At 33.3% G+C, this 25,937-nt stretch overlaps 1 protein-coding gene across 2 annotated transcripts; it reads left to right on the top strand.

Annotated features, from left to right (window-relative positions):
- The first annotated feature begins 845 nt into the window (after positions 1–845).
- Positions 846–25,712, top strand: LOC113848052 (DNA topoisomerase 1). 2 transcript variants are annotated; one of them, XM_027477414.1, is made up of 22 exons: positions 846–1,021; positions 1,134–1,649; positions 2,086–2,435; positions 2,711–3,362; positions 3,520–3,606; positions 3,975–4,021; positions 7,413–7,522; positions 7,607–7,707; positions 8,935–9,027; positions 9,819–9,902; positions 10,602–10,685; positions 12,093–12,161; positions 12,785–12,844; positions 14,547–14,618; positions 14,698–14,805; positions 14,992–15,068; positions 15,459–15,542; positions 16,916–17,027; positions 17,127–17,216; positions 19,697–19,762; positions 23,283–23,378; positions 25,160–25,711. In XM_027477414.1, exons 1-22 carry the CDS (start codon positions 950–952, stop codon positions 25,289–25,291), a joined length of 3,162 nt encoding a protein of 1,053 aa, XP_027333215.1. In that variant the 5' UTR covers positions 846–949; the 3' UTR covers positions 25,292–25,711. The 2 variants fall into 2 exon arrangements, with proteins under 2 accessions (XP_027333215.1, XP_027333216.1); XM_027477415.1 differs by lacking the exon at positions 12,785–12,844 and having other exon boundaries at positions 849–1,021; positions 25,160–25,712.
- Positions 25,713–25,937: the final 225 nt, after the last annotated feature.

Genomic DNA, 25,937 nt, shown 5'->3' with positions numbered 1-25,937 from the left:
TGTTATACATTACATTAGAAGTGATGTAAAACATGCAATTTTTATATATAGAAACCAAAAGGGGTGTTGGGACTGCTAATAATAAATGAAAGAATGCATTTGCAAAAGTTTAGAAGTATTTTATTAAGTCACGTTTATGTATTTTAAAACAAGAGTCTAAAAAGGACAAAAGAAATTTGACTTAGTTCACACCCCATAAAAGTATTCAATGTTATTAGACATTTGGGTTGAAATGTTATTTATATCGAAAGCGTTTAAATTTAATGTTTTTGAGCAGGAAAGTTATTAAAAATCATGTTTATCTAAGTCTAATTAAAATTAAATAGTTGACTCATTTTTAGGAATCAGTTTTCCAAAATTATGTTTTTTTTTCATTTTCACAATAATACAAACAAATGTATCATTTGAGTTAAATATTTTAATAGTATTTTTTTCGAAGAAAAGAAATACCAACAACATTCTTTCTAATATATTTTTTATATACATTCTTAAATTTATTAAAAATTAGATATTTTCAAACACATATTATCAAACCCATTATTTATTATTAATTTAATTTTTTAAAAATTACAAAAATCACACTCATATTTTAATAATTCTCTCTCTCTCTCTCTCTCACACACACACACATATATATATATATATATATATATATATTTTTTTTTTTTCCATTTTGGTTTCTCTAAAAAGCTCAAAGTCAACAATCTGGTCACTCCAAAAATGGGCCCAGCCCAGTTAGTGTCCATTATTTGTTCCAAGGAAAAAAAAAAAAAGGAACAGAAGGATAACAAAACCATAAACAAAGTAACCAAAGTATATAAAGCTTCGCAATCTCATGTAGCATTGGCAGAGACAGTGCCATTTGCCGTTACCCTTAAACCCTCTTCTCAAAAACCCTCTTCACTCGTCATCACAGTAATGGCACACCTGAAATGAAGCTTTGATAACAATGATTAAACTTCACAGAAGCTTCTTCTCCACTCCTTCCTCCTCAACCCCTCTCTCTCTTCGCCACTTCATGGTCTCTCTTCTCTTCTTTTCAATCATTCATTATCTGAATTAATTTGTTTATTTCATTCATTATTATCATTGCAATAGTGTAACCGTGTTTTTCTGTTCAAACGACGTCGCAGTTGCAATTCAAGGCGCTTCACAATCCGTCAATCTCGCTCTCACCGCACGCCACTTTTGGCATCTGCAACACAGTTCGATGCCAAAAGCGTTTGGTTTTCCCTTCTAAGAGCCACTTTGGCTCTCTCGGTGCCGTTGTGAAGTCTACGACGTCGTCTACTGCTTTCAGTTTTCCGTTTCGTGTTGGAAGTGGTTTGGTTAGTGATAATATTTTTACAAAGAGCTTTTCGTCGCGCGTGGCGGATAGTAAGCAAAAGAAAAGGGCGAAAGCTTTCGTTTTCCGCCGAAAAGATAAGGATGGGAGCAATGTAGCTTCTAGAAGCTTGGGCGACGAGAAGAAGGGTTTGTCATGCACCGCGAGTGGTGAAGAGGACACCAAAACGGTGAAGAACAAGAAGAAACCGTCGAGGAGCAAGAAAGAGAGCAAGGTTTCTGCCAGCAATTTATTATCACAAGAGGATGCTGGTGCAGAAGTTTCTAGAAAATCTTCTTCCAAAGGGAAAAAGACAGTTTCAAAGGTTAGTGTAGTTGGTGATTTTCAAAGCATGGAGTTTATGGATGCTTACTTATAAATAGTAGACGTGGACATGTATTCATGTTCAGCACTTTGAAAACTTTTAGTTGCATTTTTATAGTTTTTTCTTTACTTTTATGTTTAAAATTTTTATACCGATACAAATTAAAATAATGCCGTAGTAATTATTTGATTTTTTTTTTTTTTTGTATTTTATCATGTCTACAATGACTCTGGTTTTTTTAAAACATGAATTTTTTCTTGTGATTTAAGATTTTTATTTTATTCTAATTTCAGATAATTTTGTAGCTGTGTTGTGTTCTATGGATTTTGATATTTGTTGTATTTTGAGCTTCTGATTTCATGTCTGTATTATTTTGTATCTGTGTCCCATGTTGAATCCGTGCTTTTCTGAATGACATTGACAATGTGTTTTCCAGAAGAATTCGACCAGGAGTGCTCTTCAAGAAATACCGGATAATTCTAATTCTGTGAAGGAAAATGGGAACTCTAGTCAATATGAAGAGGTGAAACCTCAATGGAAATATACGCACAGGCCGTTATATCCTCCCTCTGGAAAGTCTGTGGTGGTTGTGGAGTCTGTTACAAAGGCAAAGGTTATTAAGGGATACCTTGGGGATATGTATGAAGTCTTGCCAAGCTATGGTCATGTGAGAGACTTGGCTGCAAGGTCTGGATCAGTGCGACCTGACGAGGATTTTAGCATGGTGTGGGAGGTTCCGTCACCTGCCTGGACTCATCTGAAGAGTATCAAGGCTGCACTGAGCGGGTAAATTTTCTCAACCCTTGCATCCAATTACTATGTGTTTGCAGCATTGGATGGCTATACTTGTGTAATGGTGTTTGTGCCGCATGCATGTGTGTTGGTATTACAGTTATGCATAGTTTCCTGGGAATTAATGGCCATTCAATATGATGTTATTATAATAATGCATACGTGTCATGATTACTTTTGTGGGGCTGTTGTTTCCATTGCATGCTGTTTTTATGCATAAGTGGTTGACAAACACATATCCTGCTTAATTCATTTATGTTATTCCACAGAGCAGAAAACCTTATTCTTGCATCAGATCCTGATCGTGAGGGAGAGGCTATTGCTTGGCACATCATTGAGATGTTACAACAACAGGGTGTGGTACACGAAAATGTTTCTGTAGCAAGGGTAGTCTTTCACGAGATAACTGAACAATCTGTAAAAGGTGCTCTACAAACACCACGAGAGATTGATGTCAATTTGGTTCATGCTTACCTGGCCCGACGAGCTCTTGATTACTTGATTGGGTTTAACATTTCACCATTACTATGGAGGAAGTTACCAGGATGCCAATCAGCGGGAAGAGTTCAATCTGCTGCACTTTCTCTTATATGTGATAGAGAAATGGAAATTGATGAATTTAAACCGAAGGAGTATTGGACTGTTTGGGCTCAATTGAAAAAGGAAGAAGTGGGGTCCAACAAGGACCTTACCTTTTCTGCTCACTTGACCCATTTTGATTCAAAAAAGTTGAATCAGTTTTCAATTACTTCTGGTACTGATGCAAGAGATATCCAAAGCAAAATAGACTCAGCCAATTTTCAGATTGTTAGCTTGAAAAGAAACAAAGTTCGAAGAAATCCTCCAACACCTTACATAACATCAACACTTCAGCAAGATGCTGCAAACAAGTTGCATTTCACAGCAAGTCACACAATGAAGGTGCTGGAAATTTTATTTATTCCTAATCTATTTCCCCAACTTAACTTATTCATGGATGTACTGAATAAGATTTACTTTTCCTACGTGATTAATATTTACTATTTTACATTTGCTAGAATTACTTTTATCATTAATCTGAATTAGCTTCTGCGTGCAGCTTGCACAGAAGCTCTATGAGGGAGTTGAACTGTCTGATGGTGTAGCAGTGGGTCTGATAACTTATATGAGAACTGATGGACTCCATGTAGGTATCACTTTGGTGGTTGCATGAATATGGTGCAATGCTGTGAACTGCTCTAGATGCATTGTATATCCACATATCATCAATTTGTCCACAAAAGCTGACCATACCTTTGCAAAATAATCCTCCTTCTTTTGTTACCCCCCCCCCCCCCCAACGCACACAACATTGCTTTTCTGTGAAAATAATGTCATGAATCTTGGCTGTTTAAATGTGATCACTAATCTCCCATGATTCTTCCCATGCTAGATCACAATTTTGATTTTTACTTGTGGATGGGATGTTTAGAGTTTCTCTCTGCAAACCCAGTAATTTTGTCTGCAGATGATCTCTTCTATTTTTAACAATTCGCTTTGAATTTTTTTTCTTAGATTTCTGATGAAGCTGTTGCCAGCATACGCTCCCTGATCATTGAAAGGTGATGTCTGTTTCTCCTACATCTTTCTACATATGTTTGCTATCAGAGTTTCGTTACTACTGATGCTTATTATGTATAATCAGTCTATTTCTATGCAACCTGAGCAATCACAGTACTAGCTATTTTAGTTAACAGATTCTTCAGACATTTGTCTCATATAAGGTGCAGTTTGCCAACAGATGTGCTGGTTGAGATTTAAACCTTACAGCTACAATGATGTTACTGTATGGCATACTATTTAGCCTTCAAAACATTACGATAGATGAATTTTAATTAAAATGGAAGAAAAGAAGGTTATATGGGAATAACACAGGTATGGTCTTAAAGGTACAACCAAGCTATAGAAATAAGAAACAGAAGAAAAGAAAACAGCATCACAGAGTAAAGCTCTTTTCTGCTATATAACAGAAATAAACATATGTCTGAAGACAATTAGCTCCACACCAAAGAGGCAAGGATGTTGAAAATCTGTAGACTAAGACATTGAGAGAGAATTTGATAGAAAGATGTGTGTGAGAGAGTTTTGAATGGGTTCTGAATGATTTTCATTACAAAAATGAAAAATGATTCAACTGTACGGCTGTACCATATGTTGTTTGCTGAATTCTAAATAAGTAAACTGTCTGATGCATTGTGTGAGAAATAGTTATTTGTTTACAACTAAAATACTAATCTATACTAGTAAAGGACGTTACTCTAACAAAGGAACAGTGCTAGTTTTAGCCCTACTAAGTGTCTGACGGAATATCCTTGGCAGTTATTAACCTTTTATTCTCTTATTCTTTGTTCATTGGTGTGTGTTAAACAGCAGGACATAGCCTTCTTCTCCCATCACTAATCCCAATTTGAAGACCTTTGAACTCTCTGCTGTGGGCTTTACTTGCTGAGCTTGTTGTCAGTTTATCATGACACCAGATAACTACAAAAGCTGCACAACAGCAACTCTTGCCTTCTCCCAAATCCCTGAAAATAGTTAGCAAAAAAAGTTAAAAAATAGTTGGATAACCAAGATTTAATGAAAAACAGTAAAGAGTTTGATCCAAAGATAGATCTGTTAAAGATTATAGACCCATCAGTCTTGTCATCAGTTTGTATGAAATTGTTACAAAGATTCTTACTATCTGTTTGAAGTGTTGGTGGGCACTATTTCTTATAATCAGAGTGCCTTTGTTGCTGGTAGACAGATTTTGAACACTATTTTGGTGGCAAATGAAACGGTGGATGATGTGAAGAAATGGAAAAAAAGAAGAAGCTAGTCTAGTACTGAAATTAGAATTAGTAAAAGCTTAAGATTGAGAGTTTTGGGACAAGCTTTTAGCAAAAAAGGTGTTGGCTCTTGGTGGAGAAGTTCAATCTCAGGTTGTCTTTCAACTAGTACTTTATCTATAATTGCTAGTGGAGAGCCAAAATTTTGGTTTTGCTTTTGGAGTCTGATATGGTAAGGATTCTGAAATTTAATTATGTATTGAATTGGCTCAGTTGAGCAGAGTTTACAGCAATGGAAAGTGAGCTCTCAAGTGGCTCAACACCCTAAGTCTGAAATAATTTTCCCAATGCCTCTTCCCCTCTGTAATCCCCTTATTTAAACTGATATGTTTCCTAAAATCAAGCTCCTAACTACTGTAACAGAAAATAACAGAAGGTAACAGAAAACAATAACAAAAGGAAATAAGATAAATCCTAAACTACTCAAAACAGAACATAACAACCTATTTCCTAATTCCTCTCCTATAGTTTTGCCGCTTGTAAACTTTCAAGCCTTTGGGAAACTTGTCTCTAACAGAGTCCTTGTGAAGGCAAGTAGATCCTTTTTCCCTTTTTTGGTTCACTTTTGTGATTGATGTTCTTACTCATTTACTTTCAAGCTAGATCAGCTGCAAGTGGGACCATTAAAGTTGCAAAAGTAGGTTTTTAGTCTCATTTGAAATTTGCTGAGAGCACTATTGTGTTTAGAAGAGATGGGGACACTTTGTTAAATCAACTCTTTTGCTCCTTGAGCATTCATGGTTTCAAGATTATTTCTAAAAGTGACTTAGCTGATATTAATAGATCCTCGAACTCCTTCTTTACTAGAGTGACTTTTAATTCATTACCAATATGAGAGATGCTCATAGAACCTTGGGTTGAACCACACCACAAAAGCTAGCCGTTGTAGTTGGAGAGCCCAAGGTCTTACTTATAAATTCCGTACTTGAGTCCCATACTTCCAATGGTGGGACTTGAGTCCCTTACCTTGGATCCTAACATTATCTCACCTTTTGGTCTTCCTATACTAGAAGGTGGTAGCGAATGATTCTCATACCAAGTTTTGGGAGGATTATTGGGTAGGAAATTACCCTTTTTGCATGGCCTTCCCTTGGCTTCATCATCTGGTTTCCTTGTGCAAAACTTGGATACAAATTTTTGTAGCATTCAAGATTATGTGTTTCTTTTGGTTTCCACTCAGAACATGTAATGTAATCAAATTCCCAGGAATGTTATTCTTGGGTAAACTAAAAAGCATGTTTGGTTATGATTGCAATAATAGAATAAAAAATAAAAATGGGAATGGAAGTTACTAATTAGAATATATAATAAATATCAACTTTCCCATGGGAATGTTATATTCCCAATTGCACACATTTCATTGTGGGACTGAAATCCAAGCAAAATGTAAATGACTCAATCCTTGGAATCAATTATGCCCAGGATTTTTTTTTTGAAAAACTTATAACAAACATGGAATTGCTATATTCCCAAGCTCATATTCCTTTGAGTTGGAGATTCTTGAGTCTCCTTGATTTTGTTTGTTTGTGACATAGAACGAAGAATTTTGTCTTTATCCTTCATGATTGTTTTAGTGCTATTTTTTAACCCTATTCTTAACTCTTTTGTTGAATAGAGAAATACTCCAAGTTAATGAACCCCAAAGTTCACTCTAAGGTTAAGTCATTTTATTTGCACAACTTTGCTTTATAAAATCAATGCCAATGACATGTTACACTAGGCAATTTTCCTAGATATAATGAAAATCTGGGTCAATCCTCAAATAATAAATATTTAGAACTATTTAAGAAAGTTTGAGGAGGGGGTGGGGAGGGGGAATGACATCTTAAATTTTAGTATGATTATTTTTATAGACTTCATAAAACCCAAATGCTACAATTTTATCCTCTTGGATGAAAAAGAAAACTAAGCATTATTGTTTGGGATGCATAATATATGGTCTGGGGAAAGAAAGTCTAGTCAATTCTGTCTACATGCAAGACACTTATTGATGGCTTTCCTCAATGCAGCTAGCAAATTTGTCTAATGTTGCATTATTATTTTTAAATTTGAATGCTTAGTTTATGTTGTTTAAGCATATTCTGATTGTTTTTCATGTACATGAACAAGAATTTTCTTTATGCAGGTACGGACAAGATTTTGTCTCACAAAATGCACCAAAGTATTTTAAAAAGGTTAAAAATGCACAAGAGGCCCATGAAGCCATTAGACCAACTGACATACGCAAGTTACCATGTATTACATGCTTCTTTTGTGAGTGTTTTACTTCAATAGTGACCTAGGGTGATTGGTAATAATATTACTTGTTGGACTTGTCAGCAATGCTCGCTGCAGTACTAGATGAGGAGTCCTTGAAGCTCTACACACTTGTTTGGTCACGAACAGTTTCATGTCAAATGGAACCAGCTATCTTTGAGCAGGTTAGACTACTGAATTTCTTTTTGTGGTATAAAGTGGGTGAACCTTGAAAGTATTTTTTACACTAGCTATATTATATCTCTGGTTTGTACCTAAATTATTGGCTGTATATTAATTTAGAATTTAAAACTGAGCCACTTTTTCGTTTTATTGGCTGAGAAATGCAATTACAAGAGAAAAGGACAAAGGAAGAGTGTAATACATCCTCTAAGAAAACGGAAAAAAAAAGGAAGAGAGCAAAACTAGAGCCTAGGAGATTGCAGCTTGTAACAAAGCATAACAACCTCTCTGCATGTATGAAAAACAAGCGCCACAAAATAGTAAATACAGTAATACAAACATGTATATGTTTCTAAAAAAATAACTGTAATGTCTGGACTCTAATAAGTGCCCTTAAAAATAATCCTATCTCAAATGATGTCTAGCATCCAAATAGTTTATTCTGAAAAAGTTAAAAGCTTCAGAACAGTGAAGAGATTTGGATTTCATATTTGTTTCTTAATATCTTTGACTGACTGAGTTATCCCAAAGGCATTGCTATGGACTACCCCCTTGGGCAATGTTGCGATTAGGAGGCCCTCCCTCTGCAATAGTTTTGCTAGAGTATTTATTCTGACAGTATCTTCTATAGTTTATAGATACATTGGTAGTTACTGCAAATGGTCTAGGTTGCTGGACTCCCATTCTGGTTGCGTGGGCTGGTTTGATGGTATTTGTTGTTTACTTTGTGGTTTGTTGGGTTGCTACTCAGTTTTGGTTAAAGCCTTATTCATGTAATCAGGTGATGTTTCTCCATATTTTTTGACGGGAAGAGTTGCATAAGATATATGCATTGTGTAAGCATATCAGTAGCAGCTTAGCTTTGGTCTGTGATTCAGGCTTTTCATCTATCCTGCTCTTTTGTGTACTTTGGTCGGTGGTTGTTTTGGATGTTCTTAAAAATTGGTAAATATGCACTTTCCATGTATTTCTCCCTCATCTTTGTAGCAGGTAGCCAGATAGGATTGGTTTGCTCTGTTGTGTGGAACTTTGGTTATTTGGAATGTTAGAGTTGTTCATGGTAACATTATTTTTCCAGGTCAACTAATGGTAGATTATGTGTGTACTCGAGAGTTAGTAACATTTTCTGATTGTTAAAATTACGTTTGCATTCATATAAAGTTCAACTGCTTCAATCTGTCATTACTGTGTATGATCAGATGTTTTTCCTCATGTCCTTTTAATTCCAGATACAACTTGATATTGGAAATGCTGATCACTCTATTATATTACGGTCGACCAGCTCAAGGGTTGAGTTTCCAGGATACCGGGCAGTTTTTGTGGTATGGTTAGTTGCTGCCGATAAATGATACTGTGAAATTATTCATATACCAGTGGACGAGGCCTGACAAATTATAATGATCTTTATTTGTTTATATATATGGTTACTATTGTTATTTTCGAGTAATTTTCCTAACCAGTCCCCGAAAGTCAGGCACCAATCAATTTAGTCCCTTAAATTACAAAAATCCATTATAGTTCCTAAAATAACTAAATGTCAATCATTTTATTCCTTATTATTATAATTTTAGGGTTTAAAATGATTGTTGTTCAGTAATATTATTATTAGGGATTAAAATGATCGCTGTTTGGTAATTTTAGGGATTATGACATTTTTGTAATTTCAAGTACTAAATTGACTTGTGCCTGTAATTTTAGGGACTAAATTTGTGGCATTATTCATTATTTTATGTTAAATAATTTGTTGTTGTTCTTAATAGTGTTGTTTTGAGTTGAAGTCCCAGTTAGTTGCATCTGGGAGAATATATATTGCAGTTGGATTTCAAATTTAATGCTTGTATAAAAGTAAATGTTCATAAGTGATGCTATGTGTTTTAAAGTTTGCTCTCTACTTTCTAGCTCAAATCATATTTTGAATTTGAACCAGATCTCATGAATTATAGCTTAAAATGTTTTGTAAAAACTTCAAATCTTGTTTGGTATATGTATGCAAAGATCATTCCAGTGTTTCCACAACCCAAATGAAATATAGATGTATGTGTGAATATGCATGTGTTTCTATTTTGTGTGCATTGCATGATAAAACATACTTTTGAGTTTTGTCTCCTTCTAGGACTTTGATTCTGAAGCTGTTCAAGATAAAGATAGTGATGGAACCAATCGTGATCAAACATTTGGGGTACTAAATTCCTTGAAGGTAATATTTTTGAAAACTTGATGTATTTATTTATGCTATTGAAAACAATTTCATGACTTATCCATTTATGTAGTCTGTGCCATTTCAGTTTATTTAGATAGAATGCTGTTCTTGGGTTCCTAATGGTGATTTGCGATTGGTTTTTTCAGAAGGGAGGGGACTTAGATGGATATACTGATAGACCAGCAAGTACCCTAGTATAATGTCTTTTTTTTTCTTTATTATAGTTTTCTCTTATTTGGTAAAACTAATGTTAGGTGGAATCTCAAGAATAGTTTTTAGTCTCTGACCCCTTTCTCTATGGGCTTAAAGCGTCAATGATGTATACCATGTTTGACAATAATCAAACTCTTGACCACTTTGTCCATAGAGGGACTTCAATACCATGTTGAGGATCAACTTTCCTAGAACCCCTAGATATTTGGTGGAGGCTCAAAAATGTTTTCATGTGGCCTTTTCCCTTTGCTAATTGTTCTCACCTTGCCTTAGGGTACCTTGTATGCATATCATTTTTCTGAATTCCATTTATGATGGTGGAAGTTGTACAACTAAACAGGATATGGACATATCCTATTAGCAGAATGAGACTGATTGCCATTTTTATTTTTGTCACTTAATTACTCTTGATTTATGCTTGAGCATTTATTGATGCCATAAACTAAGCAAACACATCTCCTTTCTTTGACTTTTATTTTATAGCCAGCAGATCCACTACTTCTTGTTCAAACTGAACTTAATCAGCACTATACACAACCGCCACCACGGTACTCTGAAGCATCCTTGGTAAGTCATCTTGTTTCTTTCATTAAGATTAAAGGAATACTAAAGTCCACAAGCATTTGTTTACTTTGAGAAAATGTTATTTGTTATTGTTTCTTGTTACTTTTAATTACAAAAGTGCCTCCTTATTTACATTGTGTTTTCTGTTTTCAAAGATTTGTATAGGAAATAGTGAAAACAATAACAAAACAAAATTAAAATAAGGTGACATTTTGGAATTAAAAGTGAAAATTGAAAATGAAAACAATTTTTTTGTTTTCAAACCAAACAGGCTCCTAGTATGTGGCTTTGTGAAGACACATGAATGAATTTATATTACATGTCTAACTCCATCATGCAAGAGTCTTCGGGCTTAAAGCATGGGCAATTCATAAGTCTAGGATTTAAATGCAGCCTTTGAATGGTGCTATTGTTTAGTTTAGGAATGCAAGTTTTTGTGTTATATTCAGGTCAATTTGAAGTAATTTACAAGTTAGTTTTCAAGTTATTGATTTATAATATGGTTTCTTTTGTTTTTTTGTTTTTTTTCCTTTTTCCTTTTATGTTTCAACAAATATACAACATAAAGCTTTGCCAATCATTGCAACTATTGAATAGAATTTAATTGTTGAAAAGACCTTGTTTCTATCATGCTCTTGATTCTTTTTAAAAATTCTTGGCATCTCTAACAGTACAATGTGTACTTTTCTGAAGGGTATTACCTTGATCCTTCCATTAGCTGAATAATCTTAGCTAATAGTTTTACTGATAGCGTTTAGTTGATGTAACACCTAGTTCAAATCAATGAGCTAGGGAGCTTTGTATTCTAATGTGTGTCTTTTATTTCTTTGTAATTTTCCCATCTAATCATGTTCTTTTATGATAGCTTAGTAAAACTTCTGAAACCTGCATTTTAAAGATAGGAAATTGTGAAGACTACTACTCAGAATTATATGCTTGGTGCCTGCCTCTTTAGTAACTATTTTCTTCCTTTTGAGCGCGAGTTACTGTTTTAAGTTTCTACATCTTGTGGTTGGCTGTTAGCTAAGCACCCTTTCTCAATCTCTATAGCCTATTCTATTGTTGTGCACTGACAAGTTATATTTGGAATTATGTTACGAAAGACTCTGGTTCATGGCTTCATGTTGAATCCTATATTTGGCAAGATATGCATGTGTTGAATTTTTCAGTATGTACAGATTAATGTTGAGTTTTGCAATATGTACAGATTTATGATTTATAATTTTAAATTATCTTCTGGATTAGCTAAAATAAATAGATCTGTTTTCACATATAGTGTTCACCATGAATTGGAGTTCATGAAAATATAATTTGTGTTGGGAAGGAGGAGGGCAGGCAGACAGTTTTCATTTCTTTTGCAATTTGTCTCTTTTGTTTTTTATTCTGAACGTTTCCCCTATGATATGATAGGTTAAGAAGCTTGAGGAGCTTGGGATTGGAAGGCCATCAACATATGCAACCACATTAAAAGTTTTACAGGTACTTTACTTGTGGAACAGTCTAATATCATAGTCATGCCATATCTTATCTAATCACGACAAGCCTAACGATTTATAATTTTATATTATAAATTGTGATTTAGTAAGATAATTTAGTTTTTCAAATTAGCTGTAGAGTTTTCAAGAACATAGTCACTTAGGCTTTCCTCAGATCAGATCATAAATTGGTAAGAGGTTCAATTAACTGGTGATTCCATCTATTTCCATTAGCAGTGCCTATCATAGGTAGTTTGTCTACGTAAAATCAAATCTAACAGTTGCTTGTTCCTTTAAGCTTAACTCAACTCCAAAAGCTAGCTCCTAAGGGGAGGATTGCTTTAGCCTTTATAAGCTTTCATTGAGCCATATCTATCAAATAAAACAGAAGCACTCTGAACTCAAGTAAAACCTTTAGCAACCAACAAGCAAAATCTTAGCCCTTTTGTTATTTTCTTCCTCCTGAAAATTTGATCTAATGACTGATGTTTGTGCGTTTGTCTTGTTGCTGCTGTCTATTTATGTTCTTATATTCACTGCATCTTGCTTAGAAATTTATGGACATGAAGTCTTCACTTTAAATTTTAGTTTGATAGAATTCTTGGTCCTCAATTTTTGTTGCCTCAGGATAGAAACTATGTAATGGTAAAAAGTCGAGTTTTGTCTCCAGAATTTCGTGGTCGCATGGTAAGCTTTGGGTTCTTAAGTTTATTGAATTTATTGTTTTGTTTGGATTAAAATAATAGTTACATTGTTTTAACAGTTAATTAATATGCCCTGTACGAAAACTCCAAAATTTTCTTGCTTTTGATAGCTTGAGATTTTAAATTCAAATGATCTATATTTTCTCTTACTCAAATTTTCATTGCTATCATTTGGGCCCTTTAATTTATAGCTATTAAATCTATATGCTTATTCATAGATATAGGCCCCTTTGCATTTTGATGATCAACTATAAATGCAGTTTGTATAATAAATGATTGGTCTGTGGTTTTTATACTATTATTTCTAGTTTTCTTTTCATTATTTATACATTTTTAATTTGATAAATGTTGGGGGTTTTCCTCAATACTGCAAGTGTATCGCACAAGTAATAAAGTGAAGGAAAGTATTGTTTCCATGGAGATCAACTTTCTTTTTGATTCTGATTTACTAACTAATTACTTAAGTAAGTCTATCCATACTATTATAAAAGAATGAGGGGTTGGTAAAAAGTATAAAATAAAGAAAGTTAAATTGTACAAGAGATTAAGGGAAAATGCATTTTCTACAGACTAGGAACCCGTGTTGATCCCCTATGTCAATTGGGTATGTGTAAAGATTCCATATCATAATTATTTATGAACAAGGTATTTTAGCAAAAACTCTAATTTAGTAAAAATCCCATGTCTAGATCAATTGAAGCTATGTTCTTTGTCTAAACTAAATCCCATGTGTTCATGAGATCTGGTGCAAATCGCAATTATTAGGACTTGTGTTGATAAATTGCTATGCAAGGCAAATTGATAGTCAAAATCTTGAAATTTTTTTGCGCTGCCTTCTTGTACAAACTAGACTTGCTTTTTTTCTTTTTCAAAATTTCTTGATCTCTTTGGACTTTCTTGATTTCTTTGGGGACTTCTAGTCTTCTCATATCAATTCCTTGGCTTTCTTGAAATTATCCTTGGTCTTTCTGAAGTTTAATTTAGCTAGTAAAAATATCCTCAAATATCCAAAATAAGTATTAATATGTCAAATAACTTTTTAAAAAAGATTTATATAAATTCATCTTCTATAATATATTTATGACTTTAATGGATAACCTTAAACATTAATAAGCCAAATAATATCATAATTTATGCCCAAAAAACTACAATTTATGGGAGTTAACAACCACATATCTTTTTTATTATAATAATATAATGTACATTTGCTTGGCCATGTTATACTGCTATATTAATTCCATTGGTAAGTGCTGTGGGAATATTTCTCCTGCTGCCTTTCTCTCATTCAGCTGCTTTATATATAAAGTGTCATTCTTGGGATCCATAAAAGAATTCAACCTGTTTAAAAATATCTTATCTTGGTTTCCATAAAAAATAGAAAAGGCCATTAGAAAGCAAGGATGAATTTCGCATCATATGAAGGTCAAGTACTTAAAAAATTATCAGTGCCGTCCTTATTCTAATTGCGCAATAATCTCATATCAATGAGCCTTTTAATTTAATTCCCCACAAATCTTTTCTGCTCATGAGATATGGGGGAATGGTATAAACTTTCCTTCTCTTTTTTGAAAATTTTAACTTAATTCATGCTAGACTTTTCCATTGTCAATTTTTGCTTTGCAAAAGCGTTAGATGAACTGTGGTATATGATGAGTATTTTATGCCATTTTTTGGGGTGTGTTTAGGTTTCAGCTTTTCTGTCAAATCATTTTTCAGAGGTCACAGACTACAATTTCACTGCAGATATGGAAACTGAGGTATCTACTATGATTGGGTGTTGTTATTTGCCTAATATTATTTTGTATTTCTTATAATTATATCTCATTCTTGATTCAGCTTGATAATGTTTCTGCTGGATTAACTGAATGGAAAGGCCTCCTTAGAGACTATTGGACACGTTTTAAATCATATTGTGAGCGTACTTCTAATGTTCATATTCATCAGGTGTGACATCTCTCTTCACTCGGGGCTTGATATTTGGAGATCTAAAATTCTCATTTTGGTGCTATGCTCTATATGGCAATGGAAATGTTTTTCAATGAATTTTCTATGTTTAAATATTCAGTAATAGTGGTTTTTTATTTTTTCTTTTTTGGTTATTTACTCATGAGACGGTTTTTATACTTCCAGGTTGAGAAGATGTTGGAAAAAAAATTTGGGGATTATTTATTTGCTTCTCTCCCAAATCAGAGTCGGGTGTGTCCAAGGTAAATTATTCCATTTTATAGGTGGAATTAGCTAATACAAATGATGGGTTGCAGTTTATTGGCCACATAAGTTTTCTTACATTGTTTTGTGGCTATTATGAAATTTCGCTTGGCATTTTTCAAGAATGATGGCTTTATACTATGTTCTTAGAATATGTTATTACTGATCCAGCACCAGAGCGGAGCTGACATTTTACAGAGAAGACTAAAATACTAAACAAAAACCATATGAACTTTTCTTGTAATGTTTTCATTATACTAGGTTAATTTTGTGTTGTGATTATGCTGATTTAGTTATTTGTAGTAAATGACATGGTGATTACATTCATTATATGCTGCATTACTTGTTTGTTAGATATTCTCTTGATGCTTTGATTGAACTTGTTTCAGTTGTATGGAAGGCACACTTATTTTTAAAGTAAGTAGATTTGGTGCTGGCTACTTTATAGGCTGTGATCAACATCCGAGGTGCAAGTGAGTATATTATTGCACATTTAGTTTGTAGGTTCTAAGTTCTGACTTAACTGATAGGTGATCTATTCAATGTTGTACTTGTGTGCTAATTTACACATTTAGTTCAATCCAGTTTGATTATTGTAATTTGTGATAGAAATAAATAATGAAGCATAAATCTGTGGCATTCAGAGATATGTAATTTATATACTGAAAAAGGACATTTGGGGATCCAAGTAGACATCATGATCGCATGTAAATCCACCAAAAACTAAGAGATAAATGACTGAAACCTGGCATTTTAATCCACATTTTATCTACTATTACTAGTAAAATTTGTTCTGAATATTGTGCTTTAAATTTTATACTGTTCATTGCTGGATGTGCTGTTCCCTTCAACTAGCAAATTATTTGACTTGAAATAGGAAATGGGTCCTGTGGAATGTTTTCCGCCCCTTTTTTCGAGCAAATTATTACTTGGGATTAATTATAGAAAATGATGGAAAAATTAATGAAGATGTTAGTCACATAATACTGACTGAGTGATATGGAGAAAGACATTAAGAGTTATTATGATTGTAATGTATGTATCAAGCTGGAAAGAAAGTTTTATCGTATTACAATATGACCAATAATCTTATATAGTAGTGAATGTTGGGCCTTAAAGAAACAACATGAAAAAAAAATGAGAGTGGCAGAAATAAGAATGCTAAGATGGATGAGTGGACACACAAAAGAAGACAAGATACAAAATAATAGTATACGAGAGAATATTAAAGTAACACTTATGGTGGAAAAGATGACTGAAAATTGTTTAAGGTAATTTGGTCATATGCAGAGAGGATCTTTGGAGGTGTTAGTAAGGAGAGTGAATTGCATGACTTTTAGTCTGATAAAGATGAATTGATAGAGAACCAAAAGAATCTTAGATGAAGTTATTAGAAAAGAACTTTTGATTAACTAAATTTATGAAAATTTGATTTTTGATCGAGCTTAATGACGTTGTGCGATCTATGTAGTTGACTTCACTTAGTGAGATAAGATTTGGTTATTATTGTTGTTGTTTGTTTTGAGCAGTCATGTATTGGAAGAAACATTATGATTACTACCTGGTACTTTTTGTTTGGTTAAAGCCTCTATTTTGAATTGATTGTTTTTGTGCTATTATTATTGTTGTTTTTTCTTTTTTGGTGATTCAAATTGTCCTAGATGCATACATTGAATTGTATGCTTCATATACATGATTGATAGGGGGTGTGCTAGTCTCTAGTCTCTTAAAATTTTGTGAATGTGCTGATGACCTTTTTACAACATTGCATTTACCTTGTGCAGTATTTGTGCTAAAGTTTAGAAATTCATCCATTATGAGTGGTTCTTGCGATTGCTGAATACAGGTACATTGCTAAAACATTATACGGTACAGAGGAGGAGGAGGATATACCTCAGCCAAGCATTAAAGTAGAGGAACCAATAGTCCTAGGTGTTAATAGTGGTTCAAATGAAAAGGTTTGCTTAAGTCCTAGCTTTGGTTATATGTTGTAAAGGACTGTCGTAATTTTTTTCAAACTGCTAAACGGTATGCATTTGGCACTATGTTTACCTCAGGTTCTTTTGAAAACTGGTCCTTTTGGATTCTATGTTCAACTTGGAGAAGACAGGACAGGATACATACCTAAAAGAGCCTCTGTCTCTCATGTATGTCTCATTGACATTTTCAACTTTGAGTCATTTTATTTTACTTTTTATTTTGGGCTATTGATGCCAGTTATTCTGTTAGTTTCTATCTGTGACAAAAAGAAGTTTGTATCTCCCATGTTTCTTGAAAAGTTATCAGTTTTTATGTTGGTTGCCTGCTTGTTATGCTGTATTATAATAGTAATACAAAGGTTTATATGATCCTGTTGGAACCATGGCAGAAGAACATATGATTGATACTAATAAGAGACTTAAAATGTGGAAGGTTTATGTTAGGAGGAAGGGAAGGAAAGAGTCAATTGCTGGTTAGTTGTTAATATGGTTAATAGATCCTATAAATAGAGTTAGATTCCGGATTAAGGAGACCTTTTGTTTTTCTGTAAATACTGTTAGGGAGAACTTAGCTTCTGTACAGGAGCTGACAGCTCGGTGGGATTCTTGTAATGTTGGTTCTTGCTAAAGAGATCAATAAAAATTGTCAATACTGTTCAGTCTTTTCTTGATTTTATGTCTGAGACCCTAACAGAGCCTTGAACGAGGATGGAATTCCTGAAATTTGTGGAGATTAGAAAAGGAGATATAGATAGCAAACTACTTTTGCTGCAAATATATAGTTTATTAGTGTAAAATGAGTTAAAATACTGTTTGAACTATAACTGTGATAGTTAGGAGGGAAGAGGGGAAAGTTTTAGGGTTCAAATTGAGAGAATGATACAGTTAAAATTTGACGGTAAAGTCTAAACAATGTATGTAGAAGAGAATAAGTTTATAATGATAATGGATAGAAAGTCGTATGGTTGTCAAGTGAATGTTCTCAACTCTGAACTAAATCAATGTGTTCTCAAAATTAAAATAAAATGAAAAAGAAAACAATAATTCTGAAATTTTTAAATGAATTATAATGGGAAACTAAAGATTTGGTTGAAGTTTATAAGGGTGTTTGTGTAGGTGAAATAGGGAAGTGTTATTTACATTTTAGAGAGGGGGTGAAGGTGATAATGAGGTGAAAAATAAAATTTTGCTATTGAAAATTCAAAGAAAATGATATTTTTCTTAGAGACCTTATGCATAAGGATATGTTGATTATTTATGCAAATGTTAAATTTTGCTCATCTGTATTTTCCAGTTATATAGGTGCACTGAAAGTAATTTTGATTTTAATTCCTTTTACGTTGTCCCTGCTATGCATCCCTTGATGAAATTAAACTAATTTAGATAATTGAATTTGCTTCAGTCTATGGTCATAGAATGATACAATATATGCAGTGGGTGAGAATATTCACCCATGATTTCTGGGCCCAGTTTTGAAACACCAGAATTGGATAGAATCATACCATCCAAAGCTAATTAGGGATAAACTCAGCTAAGGAAGGAAAAATTATGATCCTAAAAATATTATCTGATACAGTAATTCCTAAATAAAATCAATAATAACAACTCCTAACTTGATTGCTTGATCAGAATCAACCTTAATCTTCAAAATGATCTTTCTGCCAAAGAGATTTTTCAGTTCCTTTAAAGTCTCACTCTTTGCTCTCTTTAAATTCTATCTTTCAACCACAGTCTAAATTATAAATTAGCCAATGGACCTAGGACCTGATACTACTAATTGGATCTGGAACCTACATGGTGATGCTCATAATTTTGATAGCCATACTAGTGATTTGGAGGAGATTTACTGAAAAGTTTTTAATGCCCATTTCAGCCAACTCCCCATCATCTTTCTTTGGCTGAGTGACGTGTATTTTTTTTTTCCAATTATAAGGCTTAGTTAAGTGATCCTACTCACATTGGACCCAGTGCCCAGGTTGTAGCTGTCTTAGCTGTTGAGAAAGAGAGAAACAAGAAGACATAGCATGAATCCGTGTGTTGGAATACACATTGGAGCTATGGATTTGTAATAATGTATAATAATTACATAATATCTACGTGATATTTTTTATCTAAAATTGCATATCTGTGTAGTTAGTACTTGCATACATTATTCTCAACATTACCTAAATGGAAGATGTGAATTAGACTTTTGAAAATGATAATGCAGTCTGCTGAATAATCCAATTGAAGGTAAACATGAAATTTATTTGATTCACAATCACAAATTGATTTTCCTATAGTTATTAGTACATGTACTTGACCATATTCTATCATTTGAGCTATCTGCTAATTGTACTGGAATGAAGTCATTTTTAAATTCTATTTTTTAGGGTTGCATTTTTTATTTGGGTGAAGAAGGGATCGTGATTTGTTTTAAGACTATGTTATATAATGTGGCTATTTGTTTCCATAGTACATGAAAATTTTCTTCTTCCTCTTTGAATGTGGCAGCTGAGTAAGTATGCCGTGCATGCTTTTGTGCAAACTCTGGTTGACGCCTTGTCTGTTTTTTAAGGGTGATGGCTTAAGAGCTTCTTGTGCAAACAAAACCAATTTTTATATCTTTCAAAGAAAGGAAAGAAGTAACAGAATTTCGGTTGTTGCAGATCAAGGATGTGGGTTCTATCACCCTTGAAGATGCACTTGATTTACTACAATATCCATTGACATTGGTATGCTTCTCAATTTTCTGTTTGAACAATATGTACTAATCATGTTTGTTAGACGTGGTTCATTTGTCTTGTGTATTTTATGTTAAATGCATTTAGTGTTCATAAGAATTAATATAACCTAGCCTAGGAAGTTGTGTCCACTTAGTCTATACATCTGAGTGTTCTGCATACGGAAGCAAATTCAACATGGTATCTTAGGGTACCTTCCTGTGTGTACTGTTCTGTCACAATTTTGCTGCTACCCTCCTAAAATATGGAGTGTTCATAGCTTTTTTATTTCTTCTTTCTAGTCATGTGCTCTGGTGCAAATAGCGAGACAATGCAGCTTTCACCTTTTTCTTGCCAGCTTCTTCCTCTGCTGTTGCCCTTTTTTAATGACGTCTTCTGGCATGTGGTCATTGTTGGTGAACTTTTTGGTGTCAGCTATGGCAAACTTTCTGGCAGCCTCTTCCAACAAACCTTGCTTACTGGGGAAATTTCAAGCAACTTTTTCAATGGACATTTGGTGATTTTCATTATGAAATTTTGACAATCTTTTCTGGCAATAGTCCCTCAATACCTCTCTATTAGTGATATGTGATCTTTTCTTTCATAGATTCTCAGCAGTTTCAATCTCCAACTGCCTCTATGTTCTCTTTTGTATCATTCTTTAACCACCACATTCCCATGTGGGAATCTCCAGCTGAAACCACATTCTCAATTGTGTCAAACCCCAACTGTGAAGACATATGTTTGGTCTATTTGAACTTATTCTTACGTTTATTATTGATTTCTCAGATTTTTTTGCTCCCTTAGCTGGCATTTTACCATTCAGATGTATTATCTCCCTGTTAAGTTTGTTGTGTTTTAAGTTCTTGCTGAATTTGGAGTATTATAGTTCTTCAGGCTGATGATCATTCCATCCATTTTGTTGTGTTGTCTTTCCAGCAGCCCTATATTGTCTTTTCAACTGTGTATAGTGGTTCCCATTGTATACTTATCTTTTTCTTAAAAAGTTTATTTCTAACAAGTTTAAAGCTTAATAAACTTTAGCTTGAGGGGATGTGTTAGAATATCCACTTGGTGTTCATATTCTATGTATATGGATGTTTTGTTTTCCATAAAGGATTGCATTGCTTGAGACAAGTTTTTTCATTCAAAAGAACAAGCAAAGCCTTTCCCCATTAGGTAACGCTGACTAATGGATCAAGCAACGTCATAATGTTCTATCATATATCATCTTTATAGACAAACTATTAACCTCTTAATCCTTCTTATTTACTGTGCATTTTCTTTTTACTGCTCAATATTTAGTTTTATGGTAAAATTTTTATTTAAGTTTTAGTAGTACCTTTTTATCATAAATGAAAGAAACCTGATGCATCTCTGTGTTTCATTTAACCCTTCTTTAACCTAATGGTTTATATCTACGCCTTAAATGTATAACTTGTCCTTTATGTTAGAGTTGTTTCACTGCTTGCTAAACTTACATTTCGTATGCTACATATTATTTCTACTTGAGTGAAGCTTTGATGTAGCAAAGATCATTTCTGCATCACTAACTTCTCACTTCTTTCTTGATTCTCCAACCAGAACTATTTTCTCAACAAAAAGGTTGTATCGTGCTATTGGCTCTTAGATTTGTTCAATAAGATCATCCACGACTATGTTGAAGAGATAAGGGCTCAAATCTGACCCTTGGTGTAATCCTGCGGTTATAGGATTTAATTGCAAATTATGAGATTAGAGTCCTATATTAGAAGTATTAGATTCTAGAGTGAGGTTTATAAGGCTTTGGATTCTCCAATTATAACAATTAGTTTTTGTGGTGTGGTTCTCTTGAAGTCTTTGTGAATTGGTAACAGAACCTTCCATCTTGTCTCTTAGCTGTAAATGAACAACACATGTAGTAATGCCAACATTGTAGTGTTTGCCTAAGACTAGTTAAAGGACTAGTGCATAGCCAGCCCACATGGGTGTGTTGGGATTGCAGAGCCTGGTGGAATGTTAAGATTCAATTATATGGCATAAGATTTGAATCGCACATTATAAGGGTTTCTAGTGTGAAGTTTGTAAAGCCTTGGGATCTCCAACTACTACAACTATGCTTTGTGGTGTAGTTTTTTCCTGGTTCTCATTAATATTCTTCTCAATTTTGAATGTTCTTACACGGCGATAATACTTTATAACAATTTTTTTTACCTTAATTTTATCACATACTCTTGCATCCCACCACCAAGATTCTTTATTCTTAGGTTTAAAACTTCTTGATTCCCCAAGAGTTTTATGTACTATTTTTATATTCCCTTTGACCATCTTGTCCCACATAATATTGCACTTGTGTTTCACAACTCTCCATAACTCTTCACTGAAAGCTCTGTTATTTTTGCCATTCAATTGCCACCACTTGATCCCTAAAACCTATCCTATCATTCCTTCTTACTCCCAAGATTTAATGCATGACCAAGACTACATGTTGTACAGTCAAGCCGTCCCCATGTTTACTTTATAATTGATCCAAGATACTCGATTTACTAGTAAAAAAAAGGAAATCATTTTAAAATCTTGCCATCCCACTTTGGTAGGTGGTAAGTTGCTCCTTCCTCTTCTTGAAACAAGTGTTGACTGTAGTGACATAAGTTAAAGTAAAATCTAAAGTAGATTTACCCTCTACTTTTGCCACTCTGTTCTCCATCTCCATCTGTGGCGACCTGAACCTCCGTCTCCGGCGATCTCATATTTTTCGGTAGCCATTTTTTTCTTTTTTTTCCCCTCTCGCAGTTTGTTCTTTATTTTCTTAATTTCAATTTTATCCTTTCCATCTTTCAATTTTTTCCTTTTCCACATATTTGGTTTTTCTCTGTTTTTCCTATAAAAAAAAGTGATATCACTATCAAAGTTGCAAAAGTTTCCAAAATCAAAACATGTTCAACAGCAAAAGGAAAAGAAAAAATGGTTTTTGAAGATGATGAGGAAGAATTAGAAGAAGAAGAGATGTCAAAACAAGCAGAAGATGAATTAAAAATTAATCTTCTACAATCTGAGGGAGAAGAGGAGGAGGGATATGCCTTGGTGGATGACAAACAAGATGATTATATTGGAGTTGAAGAAGAGGACTAAATTGATCATCTTTTATTTTAATGTTAACTTCATGTTTGATAATTGAATATTTTGTATTGAATTATGCCTTGGACTGTGAGTTATATTAGATATATTGAGTTAATTATTTTTTATCATTTTCTATGGCCTATAGTATTTTTTATATATTTTATTATATCCGCCATAACCTGCCATGGCGGCCGCCATAACTTTATGGCAATTTTTTGAGTTCCCGCCATAAGCCGTCATCCGATAACATTGATTTAGATTGATAAATAAGTATGAGTGAGAATTTTTAAATTAGGCAGTAGACCTGCATGGTTTTTCTGATCTTAGATAAAATTTAGCCAAATTTGAGTGTGTTGCTGTTGTTTTTCATTTTAACAAATCTGATTTGCCTCTTTTTAGTCATTTTTGAACTTGTTAATTTGCTTGTGGTTAGGGTAAACATCCCAAGGATGGACGGCCTGTCACATTAAAGCTTGCAAGAGTTGGGTTTTGTGTTAGACATCGACACACGATTGCTTCTGTTCCTAAGGTATGATTGTAGTTTTAGGATTTTTTTATTTTTTGATTTAGTTTTTCTTCCTATCTTTGCAACTCCGGCAGTAGAGTTAGCAATTGAGCGTATTTCAGTGCATTTGCAAATTTGAGTTTAGATAACCTTGATTTTAGAAATTGAGTTTGGTTTAACTCAATTACAGTCCTGTCCTTTAGGATGAACTGCATTAATGATATAAAAGTTGTAATACTAAGAAAACAAAAAGCATGTAGCATTGCTCTTTTCTAACTCTTGCCTTTTGGTGTTCAAGCAAACAACCATCTATAACGAATGTTAGAAAAGACATTTATTGAAGGATACTTATTTGTTATTTTTTTTCTCTGTGGTTTTGTTTGAGAAATTGATTCTATAGTTTGGTCATTAAGGGTGATAGGCTGTTGTAAAGAACTTTTTGCTTTCTTCCTTTTTTCTTTGGTATATGGTCTTTTTTGTCCTTTATTCTTCTCTGCCCAAGGATGGGGCCACGCCTTGAAGATGAGGATTTAAATTTGAGGAATGATAGAAACACTTTCTAACATACTACACTTTTAATTGTTGGCTAAAATTTATTGAAAACTATAAAAGTATGAAAAAAAAAAATTAGGTGAGAAAAAAGTGGGACCTACACGATTTTTGTAGATTTAGATAAATTTTAATCAATAATTAGGAGTGTGTTAAAAAGAGTGTAGTAGAAAGTATGTTGCTAGTATTCTTTAAATTTTAGGATTTGTTTACATTAGTCTTTAGGGACAGTTTTAAGAAACTAATTATTTGTCCTTAAAGTTTAATTGAAATTTCAATATGCTTAACTTTTTTTAACTCAATTTAATCTTAAAGGTTTAATTTAAATTTTACTTTAGTTTTTCAAATTTTTTTCGATTCAATTTAGTTCACTGATGACTGAATTACTTTTTGGCAAAATTAATATGTTGGTCTTCTAACCATTTTCGTTTTGATTTGATCTTCTAACTTTGTTTAGTTTCAATTTGTTTGTATTTATTACTACAGTAAGATTGTCACAATTAGCAAATAGGATGGAATTGAAACCAAACAAAATGATTAAGGACCAAAATTAAAAAAACAAAAACATCAGAGAACTACATCAAAACAAAAAATAAAGTTTGAGGACTAAGGTATTAAGTTTGCCTTATTTTATTGTGCCAAAATTTTCTTGTAACTTCGTTCTATCTTTCAATTTTTACTGATTTAAAGGATGTTTTGGTGTTAGAAGTCGATGTAGGTTCATAATGGAGATAATTAACAATGACAATGATATATGTATGACGTGTTATCAATGATGATGGTTTGATAGTGGGTATTTATTATAAAAAAGAAAAAAAAAATAGAAACAAGTGATTGGTAAGGAATAATTTGTGGAAATTAAAGAAGTAGTTTGTAGTGGTGGTTTGAGAGTTTTGGATGATGATTTTGATAGTGGAAAGCATAAGAAATGTAAAATAAGAAAAAATCCTTGTTCAAAATATTGTTATTTTAAATACTACTGTTAAGTTTGGAGACAAAACAAAGGTAAAAGAAAACTTCGGCTTGAAGAAATAAGTCAGAACTAAATTTGTATTGAAAAAATTTAAAGGAATGAAGTGATACATCAACCTGAGAAGACAATAGGTATGATTTAGACTAAAAATGGATCCAAATCTAGTGTAAACTTCATTTTCCTATTGAATATTGATGTCTGTTATGCTAATTTAATTGGCGTGGGTCTTAACAGCGTATACTGTTTGAGGGTTTTTATTTTTATTTTTTTATTTGGCATTCAGAATATGAAGCCAACTGATGTCACCCTGGAAAAAGCCCTTGAACTTCTATCTGGTGAAAACGTGAGACGATCTGGTCGACCAAAAGGCAAACCTAAACCTAAAGTTGAAGTTGAAGCTATTGAAGCCTTCTAAGTTTTGTAATGCATAAGTGCGGATTTTTCTCGTGATTGAACGTTAATATCTGCCTCTAGCTGCTACTAGCAATTTCCACCGATTGTCCAATCAAAGGGTTTGCAAATCCAAGTCCCAGACGAGTCCTGGAAGATTCATTTTTGGAGCCAAATGTATATTTATTTATTTTTCTTGAAATTTTGTTGCATGTTTTTTTCTTGGTGTAACTGTATACAACGTTAGGCTAATCTGATATTTATTTTAGATAGAAATATAATTATACTGTTATACGGAATCCCCGTTGAACTTGATTGAACCCTGAAAGCTTTGATTTTGATCAGCCTAAGGGTTGATAATTCTTTTTGTCATTTTGTATACTATAAAGCCGATCAAGAGACTTGCACAGGAAATTCATATTATAAAGCCTATTCATTACCTTTCTCATATCTGTGTTGTACTAATTTATTTTTAATACTAGATTTTGCGACTGTTCAATAGAGACTGTTGCATTAGAACGGTGCCTTTGAAGAAAATATTGATACAAGTTTGAGCAAATGAACTTTTGAAATACATAGATAGTTTAGTTTAAACTACAAATAAAATTCAGCAATTTGTCTTTATTTTGTGCCCTTAAAATATATATGCAAGGAATAGGTGCGGCATGAAG

This window comes from Abrus precatorius, unplaced genomic scaffold, assembly GCF_003935025.1.
Source record: "Abrus precatorius isolate BTA unplaced genomic scaffold, Abrus_2018 Scaffold8, whole genome shotgun sequence".
Classification (NCBI taxonomy): domain Eukaryota; kingdom Viridiplantae; phylum Streptophyta; class Magnoliopsida; order Fabales; family Fabaceae; genus Abrus; species Abrus precatorius.
Note: the sequence above shows the minus strand (reverse complement) of the source record. Positions and strands in the feature narration are given on the sequence as shown.